At 41.9% G+C, this 18,660-nt stretch overlaps 1 protein-coding gene across 2 annotated transcripts in view; it reads left to right on the forward strand.

Moving 5' to 3' along the window:
• The first annotated feature begins 422 nt into the window (after positions 1-422).
• The window catches only part of HLF (HLF transcription factor, PAR bZIP family member), a 45,047-nt gene continuing 26,809 nt past the window's right edge, over positions 423-18,660 (forward strand). The window contains exons 1-2 of one of the 2 annotated variants that reach the window (XM_005282799.5): positions 423-877; positions 2,642-2,977. In XM_005282799.5, coding sequence (XP_005282856.1) covers positions 772-877; positions 2,642-2,977 — 442 coding nt within the window. In that variant the 5' untranslated portion in view covers positions 423-771. The remainder of the gene's footprint in view (positions 878-2,641; positions 2,978-18,660) is intronic. The other variant, XM_005282798.5, reaches the window with a different exon arrangement.

Genomic DNA, 18,660 nt, shown 5'->3' on the forward strand with positions numbered 1-18,660 from the left:
TGCTTTGGTGCATCAGGATAGGTCACACCTGGTTACTGCGGAAACTAACTGAGCACCGCTTGAAACCCGCCAAGGCAGGCCTGGGATCAATGGCGAGAGTCACTAAGTAATACATAGATGGTGGGGTCTGGAGGCAATAGGGTGCCCAGATGTCCTGATTTTATAGGGACAGTCCTGATCGTTGAGGCTTTTTCTTATATAGAAGCCTAATACCCCCCTACCCCGTCCTGATTTGTCACAGTTGCTGTCTGGTCACTCTAAGAGGCAACATTGTTGCTGCCCCATGGCGCTCTCGCGTCTGCAGCCCCGGCAAGCGGGGAATTGACTCCTGGCGTCCCCCAGAGCAGAACTGGGCGACTCCTAACAGAGTCAGCCCCCGCTGGCGCGCGCACACGCGTGGACCATGCGCCACGGGGCCGAGCGGAAACGCAGTTTCATGGTCACTGTAGCCGTGGGGACTGAGCCGGCAGCTCCTCCCCCCCGCAGGCCTGTCCGGGGGCGGGGCTTGGACGTCGGTGTCTGCACATGGCCGCGCGACTGAGCTGAGCTGAGCTGTGTGGGGCGGGGCGGGGCGGAGGCATCAGCTGCCTGTTTTGTTGTGGTGCTTGGGTCGGTGTGTTGGGAAAGGGGCCAGCGCAGCCGAGGCTGGGGTAGCTCCGGCCAGGACTGAGCGAACGAGCTGTGACACCTCTCCCCGGCTCCAGCTTCGCTGAGGATTTCTACAGCTTGTTTTTTTTTATTATTATTATTTTATTTTAAGCGATAGAGAAAATGGCTCGACCTCTCCCTTTGAACCCCACTTTCCTACCTCCGACTTACGGGGTGCTGAAATCCCTGCTGGAAAACCCTCTCAAGCTGCCGCTAAATCACGAAGACGGTGAGGCGTAGAAAGTTGCTTCTATATAGTTTTTTGGGGAGGTGCGAGTCGACTGAATGTGAAAGGCAACGCAATAGTGTAACGCGTTAGTCCCAAGTAGGGTGGCCAGACAGCAAGTGTGAAAAATCGGGACGGGGATGGGGGGTAATAGGAGCCTATATAAGAAAAAGACCCCAAAATCGGGACTGTCCCTATAGACTCAGGACATCTGGTCACCCTAGAGTCCCAAGTGCATGCATGTCAGGATGCTAGTGCCAAACCGCTGCGTTTCCAGTGCAGAATTCCACTCTTTCAGCTGTTCAATAAATTTCCCTTGGGAGTTCTGCAGAGTTAGAAAAGCAAATATAACCTGCCTACTGTTCAGCTGTGAACCCCAGGAAAATTTAGCTTTTGCAAGATTGGAATACTTTTATTCTTGAGATAAAGACAGTATGATACGAATGATAAACATGATCAATAAGTAATGAAAGACAACTGTCTTTCTTTTGAATCAATGCATAGCAATCACTTTCTAGTTAGGCGATGGGCACTAAACGGCATGTCTTCAGAAAATAAATACATTTCATCTGTACTGAATGAAGACGGACTTATTAGGAAAGAGCAGAGAGCACAGCTTCAAAATTTCCTTCCAGAAACGAGTATATATTCTGGGTGACTGAAGTTTGAGCTTTTTTTTTTATTTATTTATTGGTTTTGTGGCAATTTTACTGCCTGACTTTGCACCCTTTTTTTTTAATGAACATGTGTAAAATGTATTTGGGTGAATGGTAACTAATAAGAATTTTAAAGCTGAAAAGTTGCAACTTGTACTTTTGGGGGATAATAAGATAATTCAATCATAATAGGATTTTATCAAGTGTGTTTATTACAAAAATGTGTGTTACTTAGAAAACATACACACTTCCTGCAACATCTGTGGATTCTGTTCATAATGGTAATATAACTAGGAAAAAAACTATAATAATTTAGACTCTAGCAAATCAAGGGGCTAAATCTTCTTAAAATGCATGGTATAATTGTGTCTTGTTAATTTTTAATAGGCGTTTAAAGCATTTTCCTAAGTAAGAGTGATAAGGGCACTTTGTTATGTTGTTTTACAATTAGTGGATTCTTAATATTTTAGTCTGGGCATTTTTCTTAATTTATTTACCTGTTTTTTACATCTCCTGAGTGTATTTATCCCAAAATATTTTAATCATTATTGTAAACATATACAGCAGAAAATTAAGTAGCTTAACATTATTTTTAATTCTACAGACAACAGATATACTGTGTTATTACTTATTATGGACCCAATTCTGCCACCTCAAAGCAAGCAAAACAACTTAAGGTCAATGGCTGATTTGTTGTTTAAGGACTGCAGGATTGGGCCCTTTTATTTAATAATGTTAAGGTATTTGGGGGTTTTAGATGAAAACTGTTCCTTTAAAACACAATAAAATACCTGGCAACATCTGCCATCTAACTTGCTTTGTTGATTAGTACAAACGCTCTCAAGAAATCTGTGAGCATTTATTTAAAGCCATACTGAATGTTGCTGAATTGTTAACTAAAAATAGACAGAACCGATGAAAATATGCCTACATTCAGTTCATGGTCATTTGGTTCGACCTTTTAATTCTGTGCCAGATGAAAAGTATCAAAGGATTAATGTATGTGATGAGATGTTAGGTTCTTACAATAGGAGAAAGTGGAAAATATCTTCTTGAAAATAATAATTTTTAACTACTCAGCACTTAACATCTTTATTGTGTTTTTTATAAGCATTTGGTAAAGAAAAAGACAAAGAAAAGAAGCTAGATGATGACAGCACCAGCGCATCAGTCCCCCAGTCAGCTTTCTTGGGGCCAACGTTATGGGACAAGACGCTGCCATATGATGGAGACACTTTCCAGTTGGAATACATGGACCTGGAAGAATTCCTCTCGGAAAATGGAATTCCTCCCAGCCCAGCCCAACATGACCACAGTCCACACCAGCCAAATCTCCAGCAAGCTACCTCAGCAGCACCCTCTGTCATGGACCTCAGCAGCAGGGCATCTACATCAATCCATCCGGGCATGGTGTCTCAAAATTGCATGCAGAGCCCAGTCAGACCAGGTAATCATCTATAAGACCTTCCCTAGAAGTTCTCAAATGAGACACGCAAACAAATGAAAAAAGTAAATAATTATTTCTGACTGCGTGATTGACACTGGCAACATAGAGAAGTCCAACATGAAGCAAGTCATTGGCAGGGCCAATAATAACAATGAGCACTGTCAAGCGATTAAAAAAAATCATGATTAATTGCACGATTAAAAAGATTAATTGCATGATTAACCGCACTGTTAAACAATAATAGAATACCATTTATTTAAATATTTTTGAATGTTTTCTACATTTTCAAATATTTTTATTTCAATTACAACACAGAATACAAAGAGCACAGTGCTCACTTTATATTTATTTTTGCTTACAAGTGTTTGCACTGCAAAAAAAATAAAATAAATAGTATTTTTTTCAGTTCAGCTAATACAAGTACTGTAGTGCAGTCTCTTTATGATGAAAGTTGAACTTACAAATGTAGAATTACATAAAAAAAAACCCCAAACTGCATTCAAAAATAAAACAATGTAAAATTTTAGAGCCTGCAAGTCCACTGAGTCCTACTTCTTGTTCAGCCAATCACTCAAACAAACAAGTTTGTTTACATTTGCAGGAGATAATGCTGCTCGCTTCTTGTTTATAATGTCACCTGAAAGTGAGAAAAGGCGTTCTTAAGGCACTGTTGTATCCAGTATCACAAGATATTAGGTGCCAGATGCGCTAAAGGTGTGGGAGGGATGGCTCAGTGGTTTAAGCATTGGTCTGCTAGACCCAGGGTTGTGAGTTCAATCCTTGAGGGGGCCACTTAGGGATCTGGAGCAAAATCAGTACATGGTCCTGCTAGTGAAGGCAGGGGGCTGGACTTGATGACCTTTCAAGGTCCCTTCCAGTTCTAGGAGATAGGATATGTCCCTTTATGCTTCAGCCACCAATCCAGAGGACATGCATCCATGCTGATGACGGGTTCTGCTCAATAACAGTCCAAAGCAGTGAGGACCGACAGATGTTCATTTTTATTATCTGCGTGAGATGCCACCCGCAGAAGGTTGATTTTCTTTGTTGGTGGTTTGGGTTTTGAAGTTTCTGCATTGGAGCGTTGCTCTTTTAAGACGTCTGAAAACATGCTTCACACCTCATCTCTCTCAGATTTTGGAAGGCACTTCAGATTCTTAAACCTTGGGTCGAGTGCCGTAGCTGTCTTTAGAAAGCTCACATTGGTACCTTCTTTGCACTGAAATCTGCAGTGAAAGTGTTCTTAAAATGAACAACATGTGCTGGGTCATCATCTGAGACTGCTATAAGATGAAATATGTGGCAGAATGCAGGTAAAATAGAGCAGGGGATATACAATTCTCCCCCAAGGAGTTCAGTCACAAATGTAATTAACACATTATTGTTTTAATGAGCCACGTCAGCATGTTCTCTGCAATGGTGGCCGAAGCATTAAGGGGCATGCGCATGTTTAACATACCTGACAAGTAAATACCTTGCAATGCCAGCTACAAAAGTGCCATGCAAATGCCTGTTTCACTTTCTGGTGACATTGTAAATAAGAAGTGGGCAGCATTATCTCCTGTAAACGTAAACAAACTTGTTTCTCTTAGCGATTGGCTGAACAAGAAGTAGGACTGAGTGGACTTGTAGGTGCTGAAGTTTTACATTGTTTTGTCTTTGAGTGCAGTTATGTAACAAACAAAATCTACATTTGTAAGTTACACTTTCACGATAGAGATTGCACTACAGTACTTGTATGAGGTGAATTGAAAAATACTATTGTTTTGTTTTTACAGTGCAAATATTTGTAATAAAAATAATATACACTTTTATTTCAATTACATAATATATAATTACATACAATATATATGTAGAAAAACATCCAAAATATGTAATAAATTTCAATTGGTATTCTATTTTGTTTAACAGTATCATTAGAACTGTGATTAATTGCGATTTATTTTTTTAATCGCAATTCATTTTTTGAGTTAATAGTGTGAGTTAACTGCGATTAATCGACAGCTCTAATAATAATCTGGAGAAATGCTAACCAGCTCTGCAGGAATTTTTGCTTAAATCATGTCAAGAATCTGTGGGAATTCCATGGAAAATTGCCTGTCATCTTTTTCCTACCGGTAACCTAGCTATTAACAGGCTAAAAATACAAACAGAAGTAAAAATAGTAATACACAGATGCCACTATGTAAAATGAACAGGGGAAGAAAAAGGGAGAAAGTGCAAAAGAGAATTCGTACAGTCAACAGGACCATATTCTTTAAGACAGAAGAGAATTCAGGGCCCCAGCTGTCATTTCAGTGGTAATAGTAGGGAGGAAGGTTCTTTGTTTGTAATGTTGGCCGTATCATTGTATGTCCTATACTCCTGTAACATACCAGGCAAAAAGCACACACAACAAAAAACGGAGAAGTAATAGTTAAACATCAGGCAAGAAATAAAACACAAAAATTTACATCCGATTCTGATCTGTTACACTAGTGTATATCCAGAATGTAATTATTGACTTCAGTTGAGTTACATGAGACTTATATCTACAGAAGAACAGCCATACTGGGTCAGACCCATGGCCCATCTAGCCAGTACCCTGTCTTTCGACCCTGGCCAATGGCAGGTGCTTCAGCGGGAATGAACAGAACAGGCAATCATCGAGTGATCCATCCCCTGTCATCCACTCCCAGCTTCTGGCAAAAAGAGGCTAGGGATATTCAGAGCGTGGGGTTGCATCCCTGCCCATCCTGGCTAATAGTCATTGATGGACCTATCCTCCATGAACTTATCTAATTCTGCCCTAAGCAATAGGCAGAGAAGGAAACACCTTAAGGCTGGATTTTGATCATAAGCCTAATTCAAAACCATTTGATGGCAATGGGAATTTTTCACTGAGTTCAGGGGACTTTAAATCAGACCCTTAGTATCTCTAATGGAGTTATGCTGGTGTCCGAGATGAGAACCCGGTGCACCATATCAACAGTTTGGTGGAAATGGAGCAATAAGAAGCCTTATGCTTTCAAATAAAGTGGCATATTCTTACTAAACTTTGATTGTGACCCTACACTTGTACAACATTTCAGAAAGCAAACTTTGCTGCTGGGAGCAGGAAACCACTCCTCTCCCCTCTGGTTGATCACTTGCCATGCGCAGCATGTAATGCCATTGTCAGAACCATTTGATAAAGAAGCAAAATAAATAAATAGAATGACAATAGTTAGGGAGGAAAAATAATGTGCAAAAATCACATGAATTGGCAAAATTCATTTCTTATTTTAAAAAATATAAAGCTGTGAACAGTGTTTTGGGCCCAAGCTGGGAAGTTATTCTGTGATTTTTCATTTACTCGCCTTAACACGGGCTAGTTCTTGTGAAACTGTGTTTTTTTCCCTCAGTTTTAAGGGGCCTCAGAGTTTAGAGTGAACAGTAATTGATACCATTCTCCCAAATTAAATAACACTTAGAGCTGGCAAGAGGAAAAAACACCCCTAATTTTCTTGTGATATTTTTAACAAGCCATTGTGCACACGTGTTGTTTTTTTCTCTCTCTCTCACACACATGCATGCACACAAAATTAAGAAGTGATTATCCCTTGCCATTCTTTTTTCAGAAGCTCCTGAAAGTGAACCAGCCTTTTAATGATCACCTGTCAGAATGTATTTGTAATCTGAGTTATGGGTCAGCTGTTTGCATGTTTTTTGCAGCCCATTGATTTGTTAATGTTTTTTCCATTCTGTTTACAACATTCTTGGGGCTTATAATCTTTTTTCGCAAATACAGTTATACTTTTTTTTTACTGTTGTAAAAGAAATCCAGATCTCGGTGTGTGTGGGAGTAAGGGGGAAATAGCCGTGATTGCAGCTTTTAAAACGTCATGTCACCTTCTATTGCCAAACTATCATGTAGTTTATTTTTCTCTAGATGAAGAGCTGAGTTCATGTTTGTAAGTCACAATATTTTTTTCTGTGCTTTAACTGGATGCAGAGTAAAACCAAGAAAAACTTTAAGCAGTAACTTTCTTAAAGACAATGCAAATTCACTGTGTCAATAGATTTTACATCATTTTATAAATATCTCTATTTTCACACACTCTGTTTTGAGGAAACATCAGAATTCCAACATGGACTTAAGTATTTGATCTACTTTTAAAATCAGACTACAAATATATTTTAAACATATCAAACTCTTAATATTTAAAAAATAGCAATTAAAACTGCTATGAAAAGACTTAAACAAATGTCCTGTTCTGAAATATAGAAGACATGAGCTGCAGCTCTGCTAAATTATTATTAATGTAAAAAAGCATTGGAATGGAGGCATGCCATTTACATATTACATGTGGATTTTATAGTCTGTTTTTAAAATTGTGCCTTGAGAAAGAAGTCTTGGTTTGATAGTTGTGGGCTTCCTTTTTTAGTTACCAAAAGGACTTCTGCTTGGTTGTCATGATTTATTTTATTATGCCAAGGCACAGGACCAATTAGAATTCAAAAAAGTATTACAATACCAATACTAATGCGATTCATATGGTCTTATTAGTGTTGGCTAAACTACGATGCCAAGGTGATAACTCTACTGCAATTATAATAAAATGTTTGTATTCTTTTGTGTTCAGCATGCATCCTCTGAGTGCCATCTTGCTTAATGTTATTAGTGCTGCCTGTCTTGCAGCGTGGCAGTTAATATATATAGGACCAAATCTTGCTCACCTCCCATCAGATGGCATTGGTTTAAATGGGTCTGTTCCCAGGAATAAGACAAATGGAATTTGGCCCATAGTATGTGATACATTGATGCTAAAATATGTGCATGCATACATGTGTGAGTTGTGTGTGGGGGGGGATATCTACATGTTTCTGTGGTGCGGCAGGGGCTCAGAGACGTGTATGTTTACAACATTCATATACAAGCAACATAAAATGCATTGTTGGAATTATGATATTGCATATCACACATATGTGTACTGAAATTTAACCATTGTTTAAATGACACAATTAGCTCCTAAGTACTAACTTATTTTACCACTACTGGAAATGATCCAGAAACGTGCAGTGACATTTGCCAGGGAACTTAGTTAAGCTCAGCAAAGCTAATCTGAATTTAACTGTAAATATGACATTACAGAATTATAACGGATTGGTTTTCCTTTAGGAAAAATGCTCCTTTTTTTTTTTTTTTTTTTTGTATTGGACTGTGTATCTTTACATTGTGGTTTACAAAAAGATAGGTTCATCAATTTATCATTTGTTCTCTGAGTGAAGAATGAATAAAATAATAATACCACTCAGTAGAGTAAGTGGAGGCTGGATATAAAGGATACAGTTTTTATTTGGCTCAAGAGCTATCCAGTATAGCGAGTGCTGCAAGATTAGATTCTGGTTGTAATTTTGTTTAATAATGAGGCATAGTGACTGTTCAACTCACCAGTGCAATGTTACATCCTTCGCTAATGTGTAGATGGACTTGGAAATGTTTTCTCTTTGCTATCAGGAGCACTTACCTCTCATTAGTTGGTTTAAATCAATAGTCATCTTAAGGAAAATGTTTCTACAAAGTTAGTTTTTTAAATTAACTTGAACACATTTTGTTGATGCTCCATATTATGTGTTTTCCGTCTTTGCAGACCTTGTTTTGTCTTTGTCTGTTCTGTAGTAGGAACACAGACCTGGAATTGGCTATGGAGCTCTTTAAAGAATGTTTAACTGCACTTTGCTGTTTTTGTGTGAAGAATATGGAATGTAATACTTTGCGGTCATCAGATGATACCTAGTTGGTGATCACAGGAATCTGTTTAACATCTGGCTTTTTATATGTCATCTTCGTAATTTAAATGGATAGTGCAGCTGTCAAGATAGAGAGTGGGTAGGGCCACAGGGGGCTCAGTTGAAGCTGGGGTAGGAAGAATTTCTTTACATTTTTGCTTATTTGGTGTATGAATACAGCAGGAATGGAGTGCTGTCCTGCACAATGCATGACATAGTTCTTCCCCTTTATTTGGCAAATAGATACTGAACCGAAATGACAGAAATGAGTTACTGTTGGGAAGTTTCCAGTTCTTCCTCAGGGCTTTGGATCCGGCCCACGGGATTGCCTTCTGTGGCGCTGTGGGTCCCGCGCCGCTCTCAGAAGCGGCCGGCACCATGTCCCTGTGGCCCCCGGGCAGGGAGGCAGAGGGCTCCGTGCGTTGCCCTTGCCTCCAGGCACCCCCCCCCCCCCGCAGCTCCCATTGGCCGGGAACGGGGAACCGTGGCCAATGGGAGCTTCAGGGGAGGTACCTGGAGGCGCGGCAAGGGCAGCGCACGCACAGCCCTCCTCCCCCAGGGGCCGCAGCGCTTCCTGGAGCAGCGCGGGGGAGGGGACAGGGCAGGCATGCAGGGAGCCTGCTCTGGCCCCGGTGCGTGCCGCTGCCACCCCGGAGCCTGAACCCCTCCTGCACCTCGCCCCCCAACTCCCTGCCCTAAGCCCCCTGGCTGCACCTTGCACCCCTCCTACACCCCAACCCGCTGCCCTGAACTCCCTGCTGCACCCTGCACCCCTGTGCACCCCAACCCCCTGCCCTGAGCCCCCTGCCGCACCCCTCCTGCACCCCTGCCCTGAGCCCCCTCCTGCACTCTGCACCCCAATCCCCTTCCCTGAGCCCCCTCATACACCTCACACCCCTCCTCTACCCCAACCCCTTGCCCTGAGACACTTCCTGCACACCACACCTCCTCCCACACCCTACACTCCCTCCCAACCCCCTGCCCTGCATACAATTTCTCCACCCAGATGTGGCCTTCAGCTCAAAAAGTTTGTCCACCCCAATCTAGCCTCTCAGCACCATATACAGAGTGACTTAATCGGTGGCCTAGTCCAAGGAAGGGTGTGTTTTAACACCCCTTAATTCTGGTTTGCCTTTTCCCTCCCATATATCTTAATATTCCCCCCTCTTCCAGAACAGTTTTCACAATCCAAGGACTTGCATATTCCCAGCAGCCAGATATGCACGCAACCTCCTCCTAAGCTGTCATGCTTGCTTACAAGCAATTACTAGGTGCATGCTCCATGCCATGAGCCCCCGTACTGAGAGGCTGAGGACACCACCTTCCTGTGAATTTCTTGAACCTTGCACTGCCACGTGGAAGTGACCAGCAGAGCCATCGAGCAGGCCCATACTGAGTGCTGCTTCTTCACATTGTTTCTCCCGTGAAGGCTCCTCTCTGAGTGGCTGCTGCCTGCATGACCATGTGTTTTAGGCACGTGGCACTGCCCTGTGCAGCCTGCTCTGCGTGACTTTTGCTAGAACAGCAGCAAGCTCGTGTTGGGCTGTTTGTTCCTGCCATGACCCGCTGATAGGGAAATCACACCCAAATGGAAAGGTTTAACTGCCTGGGCGTCATGTGCCAGGGAAATGTAATATGCAGAAGATCCTCACCAAACTGTGATTTGGATCAAAGAAAAAAGATACAGAGTATATTTTGGCCGGTATAAAAAAAGACTCTCTTGCATTACAAGAAAAAAAAAGAAAGTTCTAAATGCACAAGCCTAGCTAATGCTGGAAGCAAGCACATTGTGTACCCTTCTCACTCAGTAGATTTAGTTTTAATATTTGCTGTTAAATTGTAATTTATTGGTTAATAGATTCTTTTTGTGATTAAGCAATTTAACATATTTAGAGGTTAAAAAGTAAACAAGAAGGATGTTCTCCTTTTTGTGTGCTAATTTGGAAATATACAGGGCCTGATTCTGCAAACCTCACATGGAGTAGCTTTTACCAAATGAATGAGACTACTTGTGTGAGTAAGTGCGACTCAAGGTGACTAAGGGTTGCCCAATGGGCAACAAGCGTGATTTATTGCTAGAGAGACAGTTCAGGGGTGAGCAACCTGTATGTGTCATGATCATCTGAGTAAGGAGCTATGGTGAAGTTCTAAGAGCCTTCTTTCACATCTCTAAATGTGGTGCAGTGTTTGACTAGTTCAGTTATTTGACTTTTTAAAGAAGCCAAGGTATCCTGAAGTCTTCCCATTTTGTTTCATGATCTGGTTAGGAGAGGGGACATCATCAGCTATACGCGAAGAAGACGTGGATGTCTGTTTAGATGTAGCTCTGAGTAAACATTAAATTGTTAATTTTTATTTATTTATTTGGCAGTAGACTGGCAAAATGGGAGATAGCTATGGCTAGTTTTTGCCCAGTTAATCACACTGATGAGTAGTTCACTCCTCAAGTAATCCTATTGATGTCGATGAGGCCATGTATAGTGGCATAGCTATGGCACTGTAGCTATGCCGGCATAACCTCATAGGGTAGGTATAGCCTACAGCGACAGAAGGGGTATTTTCCATCATTGTGGGCAACAGAAACATTCTTCCACCGACCTAGCTGTGTCCACACTGTGGGCGAGTTCAGCATGACTGTGGCACGTATGGGTATGGATTTTTCATACCCTTGAGTGCCGTAGCTATTGCAATCTAAGTTTTAAGTGTAGACCAGGCCTGAGGTGCTGCTCAGCAGGAGAAAGGGGTTGAGCAATCTAGAACTTTGTTTGCCCCCGATCAACTCTAAGGGGTGTGGGAGAACGGAAGGGTTCTCCTGTCTTTCTGGATTTTCTGTGTGAGGTGGTAGCCAGTGCTCATTTCTGTATGTTCTAAGGACAGTGTGAAAAGACACTCCTGATCAGTAAAGAGTGCTTTGGAGCATTGTATAATCAGAAGCTCTCATTGGCTGGTGGTGCCTTGCCAGGGATATATTTAACAGGCATATTAGTAACTAAAAATGATGTTTTTAAAAAATAAACATTTCATTAAAACAGTATCACTTTCATCAGTGGTTAAAATGTTATGAATTCCAGACAAGTTCCAGAAAAGCCTAGGATGGATAGAAAAGCAGTATCTTAGCCATCCAGTACCCAAAGACACACAAGGTATGATCTTTAGCATATAAAATGTTTTGGACAGTGCAAGAGCTGGAAAACCACAAATTGAAAAATATTCAGTGGTGTTCAGTGGAGTAAATTGCACTTTAATTTATTTCTGTTGGTTGTTTTTCCTACTGGATCCCCCTCTTTGGCATGGAATTTACAATATGCCCATTGAATTCCAGATTGGTGCAAATTACATATTTTGCCACTTACTCCCATGGTCTGCCAAATGTACACCCGGGTTTACATCACCGCTGTTACTGGCCCAGAGCCATCACAGGAGTTGCACCTGTTACTCTGGGCTGCAGTTGAGGCAAAAATTTGAAGGGCCAAATTCTGCCTGGATTTACATCACATGTGAACCCATTGTTTAGCCGGTTTGACGCTGAGCCCTCTTCCATTGCCTCAGGTTTCTGTTCGTAGCTATGTCTCAATCTTTTGCTTTTAAAGTTGGTAATGTTCTTCTGTTTGGATGAAATTTCATTCGCTATTCACAAGCATGCCGGAGCGGTAGCATTTGCTCATATGCTACCATTTTTTCTTTTTTTCCACCCTGTTTAGGCTGGTAAAACCTCATTCTTAATAGGGCCAGGGAAAGCTCTTAGATCTTCAGTGCTTAATTGGAGATGAAACACAGATAATTACTGAAACAAAATGTACCAGGTGCCTACAAATCAGCATGTTCCTTCGATTAGTGTACGTTTGTCATAAACAGATGCCAGAATGAGCTACAGCAGTAAATCATCTGTGACAAAATGTCCTCCTAAAAATGTATATGCATAAATGGACAGGCACAAATATATTGTTTGGCTCACGTTTGGTAGTAGGGATGGCAATGACTTCTTTTCCAATTAGCCATAGGGATCTCAGTCTGCAATAAATTCTTTACTCTGAAACACGGCTGTGGACAATAGGTCACGGATTAAGTTGTTCATTGCAAAACTGGTTGGTGCTCCTGAATTTAATAAACAAATGGATAAACATGTATCTTAATTCATAGCAAATCCATTACTTCGTGTGGCAAGCATTGGACCACAGGCTTTCTAAAGTGCTCAGAGGCTCTCTTACTGGTTCACTACCTGCTCATGAAAATGACTATGGGTAGGTCTACACTTACCCGGTAGTTCGGCGGCGAGCGATCGAACTTCTGGGTTCGACTTATCGCGTCTTGTCTGGACGCGATAAGTCGAACCCGGAAGTGCTCGCCGTCGACTGCGGTACTCCAGCTAGACGAGAGGAGTACCGCGGAGTCGACGGGGGAGCCTGCCTGCCACGTGTGGACCGAGGTAAGTTCGAACTAAGGTACTTCGAACTTCAGCTACGTTATTCGCGTAGCTGAAGTTGCGTACCTTAGTTCGAATGAGGGGGTTAGTGTAGACCTGGCCTTAATTTCAAATAGCCTGGTCACTCTGTAATTGCAATACAGATGAAAACATTAAAACCAAACACCAAGTGCTGTCTAAACAGAATCCCAGTAGTGATTATTTTCATGGTCTTATTTTCTAAGGAGGAAAAGAGACTGTAACTTTTTTTTTCTTTTTTTTCTAAATGGAGGAAACAAACATGATGTGAAACAGATTCTAAACACAACACTCCTGCATAGCTCATTTGAAGGACTAGCCGATGAAGTCACCAAAGTCATAGTGCTCAATCCTCCAAGAGCAGAATGTCGCACTGGCCTTCAAAATGTATAATACAGAGAGTCAGTCAAAAAAGAAAGAGAGGAGAAATCTTGAAATAGTTTGATCTTAAATTCTGCAGCATGCAATTTCAAGCTCTCAAGTCTAACAATGTGCAAAAGAGTAACACCAGGTTTAAGTATGACAGAGGTAAATTTGGGTCTGAAATGAGTGATGCATCATCGAGAAGTGCAATGATAATATCAAGCGATTAAATTCTAACTCTTCCTACATATGAGCTAGTACTTCTTAAGGGCTAAATCCTGTTCGTTGTCAAAGCTGGGGTGGTAACCAGCTTAGTTCCAGGGACAATTCAGGAATCAGACAAAAATGGAATATTCCCTCTTTTTTCAGCTGTTACTGAGGTCTCAAGGAGTCTCCTCTCTACAGCTGCTGTACCTCCATGCAAGGGGGGCATTTGATGTACACAGTGTTGCTAACTCTTGCAATCTTATCACAAGTTTCATATCCTTACATAGGATAGCTTTGGACTGTCTACACAGGCTTTTTGCATCCTGTTTCCCGCTTTGTGAAGCAGAACCACCCCAGTTCTGTAGTCAAGGGCACCTTGCTGAAATGGCTCTGTTCTCAGCCATGTCCCATTTCAGTTTGATGCCTGCGATCTTGAGCACCTCATCTTATCACAGCTGTTGCAATATCAGTTGTGGGAAAATGTTGGCGGGGAGGTGTCTGAGTGACCTTGTGTATATGTCTTGCCATCCAATCTCCAAAATATACGTCTACCAGCCCTTTCCACCTTATGCAGCATGTTTTAATCAGTGTAAATTTCCACTCATAGGCTGGGGCATGGAGGGGCTCGGTTGGGAATCAATAAGAAACATGGTGGAAGTGGGCTAGGAACAGTCAGGGATTGAGGAAAGCTAGGTTTGTAGGGGGATAAAGTAGAGAGGAGAGAGAGATTTGTTTTCTTGTGAGTTTTAAGAAATTGAGTAATTGAAGGATTGGATTAACCTGATATGACTTTTTTTGTTTTTCTGCCAGATTAGATATGTTGAATTTCTTGGCATGGTGCATTGTACGGTACATCGTGTGCTGTAAATATAGGTGTGTCGGTAGAAAGCTTTAATGACGCAGCAGCCTTGCAGCATAATGTAGTATATCAGTATAGTACTGGGCAGATTTTCTTTTTTTCCTCTTGCTTGTTAATCTACTCTGTATTACATTTCCAACAGGCAGTCAAGTCACTTGAAGACCACCTTTTGACATTAAAAAAATCGTTGGATCTAGTAATGGCATCATAAAAGGGCATGTGAAGTGAGGAAGGCTGGTGTATAAAAAGTAATGCTTTGAAAGAGAGTCAGGACTGTTCTATGGACACAAAGATACAGTTTACTGGGAAATGTTATGAATGTTTGTTTTTTATTTTTATAATTGTGTCTTAAGATGTTGCCTACTCCCGGGGGAATTCTGCACCAAAAAAATTAAAAATTCTGTGCACAGTATTTTAAAATTCTGCAAAATTCTGCATACTTTATTTGTTATAACCCCGCTGGTTTCAATTATTTTGGTAATTTATTTACACTGCAATACAATGAATGATGAATGGGAGTGGGGAGCCCTGGAGGAAATCCCCAAGCCCCCTCTGTCTAATAGTAATGTAGGTAGTATTGACCCTTTACCTCTAGTTATTTAGTCAACAAATATATGCTCAGTGTTACATCGTTGGCAACTGAAGAGCAGGCGAGGGCTGGGGACTCAAACTCACAATTTATATTGGCTACTGACCATCTCCAGAAAGCTCAGTAGCAAACAGTTCCTGGAGCACATTTTGATAGGAAAATTTTTCAGTCCAAAAATTTAGACCAGTTCTAATCACTAAAGCACCATAAGCATTTATAAGGCCACAGAGTGTGACACAGAGACAGTGTGTGACAGTGTGTGTTTGACACAGTGTGTATGAGACACAGAGACAGTGTGACTGTGTGTGTGTGCTGGCTGCTGAGAAAGTTTCTGAGACACCTTGCGCTGTCTCTTTAAGATGCTCACTGAAAGCTCTTCTGCTCTGTCCTGAGCCCTGTTGTCTCCCCTCTCCCGCTCTGCAGAGATGGGTCTCATGGGGCTGGGGAGAGAGAGACAGAGACTCTGTGAGCTGGCTGCTGGGGCAATCTCAGAAACAATACACTGTCGCTTTAAGAAAGGCACTCAGTCATTCACCCTTCCCCGCAGCAGCTCCAAGTCCTGAGCCAGGCTGTGTCCCCTGCCTCTCCCCTGCTCTGCAGAGATGGGGTACAGGAGTGGGGGGGACGGACGGATGAGGGGACACCCTGCTGACATCAGCACCTTCCTCTTCCTCTCCCTCCCCGCCCCCATTCTGCACAGCCAGCAGGAGGGTCCCAGACTCCCAGGAGCAGCTGCAGGATGAAGCAATGTGCGGGGAGGGCAACTGAACTCATGCTCTCCTAATCAGCTGGGCGGCACTTAAATCTCTCCTGTGTGGCCGCTCAAGCGCCAGCTTACAGGGAACGCAGACGGGGAGGGGCGTGTGACTGCTCTGGTGGCTTCCCTTTGCTTCCCTGTCAGAAGTCATTTTTCTGCGGAGAAGCAAAGAATCTTCGGGGGCATGAATTCTGTGCATGCGCAGTGATGCAGAATTCCCCCAGGAGTAACGTTGCCTTAAGAGTAACTGGAAAAGTAGAAGTTAGATCCAGATCCGAAATGACTTCAGGTGCTGGGCTCACCACTGTTTGAAATAAGTCTCCCTGCATACGTACTCTGAAGTGAAATTTTCTCATTTAAAAAAAAGAAATAGTTGCCCAAAGTTTTCCCTGAGACATTTGTAGTGAAATGACTTAACATGGTGAATTAGTTTTCTATATTGGTCATATAGTCACACAGCTACCATTGAAGTCAAAGTGAGCTGTGTGCATAGGCCTGAGAGCAGGTCTTTGCCTACACTGGCCTCAGTCTGATTGCTGTTCTTGTTGGGCAGTACTAGTAGAGCTGCATCTGTGCAAACGCCAAGTTTAAGAGGTGCAGCACAGAATTTTCAGCCCAGAGTAAATGGGGCTGAGATGGATTCTAAGGCAGCTTTTGATTCTCGGCTGCTCTGGAGACTAGACAGCTCAGGGGGCTACTCAAACTTTGGTTCCCCAAAGTCTTTGTAGCTGTTATATGCTGAGGTCCTGCCCCAATATACTCCCTCCCTCCCCAATCACACCACCTACACTAGGACTTGCAAGTTGCTCCTTTCGAGATTGTCTTCCTCAGTTTCTGTGATGGAAGAATTTGCATTCAGGGGAATTCACGTTTCTGTGTAAATAAAGGGTTGACTAAATATTCTTGTTCATCATCACGTTTAATATTATTCAGACCCTTAAAGAAAGAGCAGCACTCCATTATGGAGAGGGAAGAGGGAGTGCGAGACCTATCCAGGTGGAATAATCGATTCTGGTTTAGGTCAGCTGTAAGGAAAAGGTCATGTTTCTTAGCTCCCTGTTGCTATAGTTCCTGACTCTAATCAGCCACGCAACGAAATATGGAAGTAGCTCTTTGGATGATACATTTTCTGAAGAAGTGCTAGGAGGGGACTTTTTTTTTTTTAGTTGTTCATTAATTTGTTCTCTCTTTGCAGACAGCGCAGATTCAGTGAATGGTAATGGGCATTCTGTTTGTACCTATATAACCCATAGGTTAAAATGAGAGAACTCAGAATTGAGTCCATTTAAAGATAATCCAAGCACCTGCATTCTGAAAAGGTTTAGTTGAAAACTTTCAAAAGTGGCCACTGATGTTGGGTGCCTGTATTTTGGGTGCCAGCTTGAAACACCTCAGGCCTTGGCTCCGATTGGAGTTGTTTGGCCCATCTGAAAACCAGACCACAGGTGTCACAACTAAGGGACCTCCAAAATTGGGGCACCCAGAAATCAGTGGTCGCTTTTGAAAAAACAGGCCTTTCTGCTGTATTGGGCCCCTACTGCAGTTTTTGCTGTGTTAGGAAACTTTTGGAAAACTGGTCACTCAGTTGTATCAGCCACAAGGTTGTTAAAAACCATTCTCAAGACTAGTAATCTCTGGCAGTCATGTCTTCCGTGGGTCCTGCCTGCACCCACTCATCAATTAGGGTTGTAAATGGTTTGCTTGCTAAACAGACTGAGCCAAGTCATTTTCAATACCCATTGTAGAAAGCCATGCTAGTTTTCCAGGATAGACCCTAGGCAGTATCTAGTCTCAAAAAAAGTGTTTTGTTTTTGGTTTTAAACAAACTTATGACCCATAACACTGGTTGGGAAAACTGTGTTAGAAGAAACCATGTTTAAAAAAAAAATGTTTCCCAAGGGGGAAAACTGCTGGTTAGATGGGGCTTTAATAACAGATTTTGTGGACTTTCAGTTCCAGAATATTTAATCTGATTCCTAGAAGGACATTAAAAAATTGAGTAGTTTACACAAAACAGCACAGAGAGATGAAACACATGCTTCGTACTCTGTCAAATCCCAGTGGAAGTTTGCTTGAGTGAGATTTGCAAAATCAAGACATCTATGTAGTTAATGTATGAAATCATAAACAAAATTAAATGTGCAAATGGATCACTAATATGGAAAGATTCCTCCTTTTTAAAAAAAAAGTCCCATGTTCAGGGTTGTTTTTACTTGTCTGAATGCATCAGAGTTTGCATTAGATGACTCACATGTGGCTAAAGCTGGCAGTGGTTCTGTGGTTGCTCAATGCATTTTGTTTTCTGATCTAAAAATCAACAATCACAATGTAAATATCTTTTTATAGTAAAGTTTTTGGGTTAGAAAAAGCTGATAGATTCCATTTATCATGGCTTAATTCCTTGCACTGCATCTAAGGAGACAAGAAAACCAAAAGAGTAAGTGCACTCCATTAACTACTGAGAAAATCAAACACGTGAAAAGGAATCATCGGTCCAATAAAAGGAGAGAATTTCTCAACTTGTCCGTGTCTTTCTGTGATTTCAGGAGCTTCTGCACGTGTCTTGATTATCCTCTCATTTCTGTAGTAAGTAAACAGATATATTTTCATTCTGTACCCCTGCTTCTGTTTTATCCTTCGTCATTCTTCTCTGCAGCAGGGATATGTTTCCTGGGCTCTGGTGCTGGGGGCTTTCTGTTGTGTTATACCTGTAACA

The sequence above is a fragment of the Chrysemys picta genome, chromosome 12 (assembly GCF_011386835.1).
Source record: "Chrysemys picta bellii isolate R12L10 chromosome 12, ASM1138683v2, whole genome shotgun sequence".
Taxonomy (NCBI): Eukaryota; Metazoa; Chordata; order Testudines; family Emydidae; genus Chrysemys; species Chrysemys picta.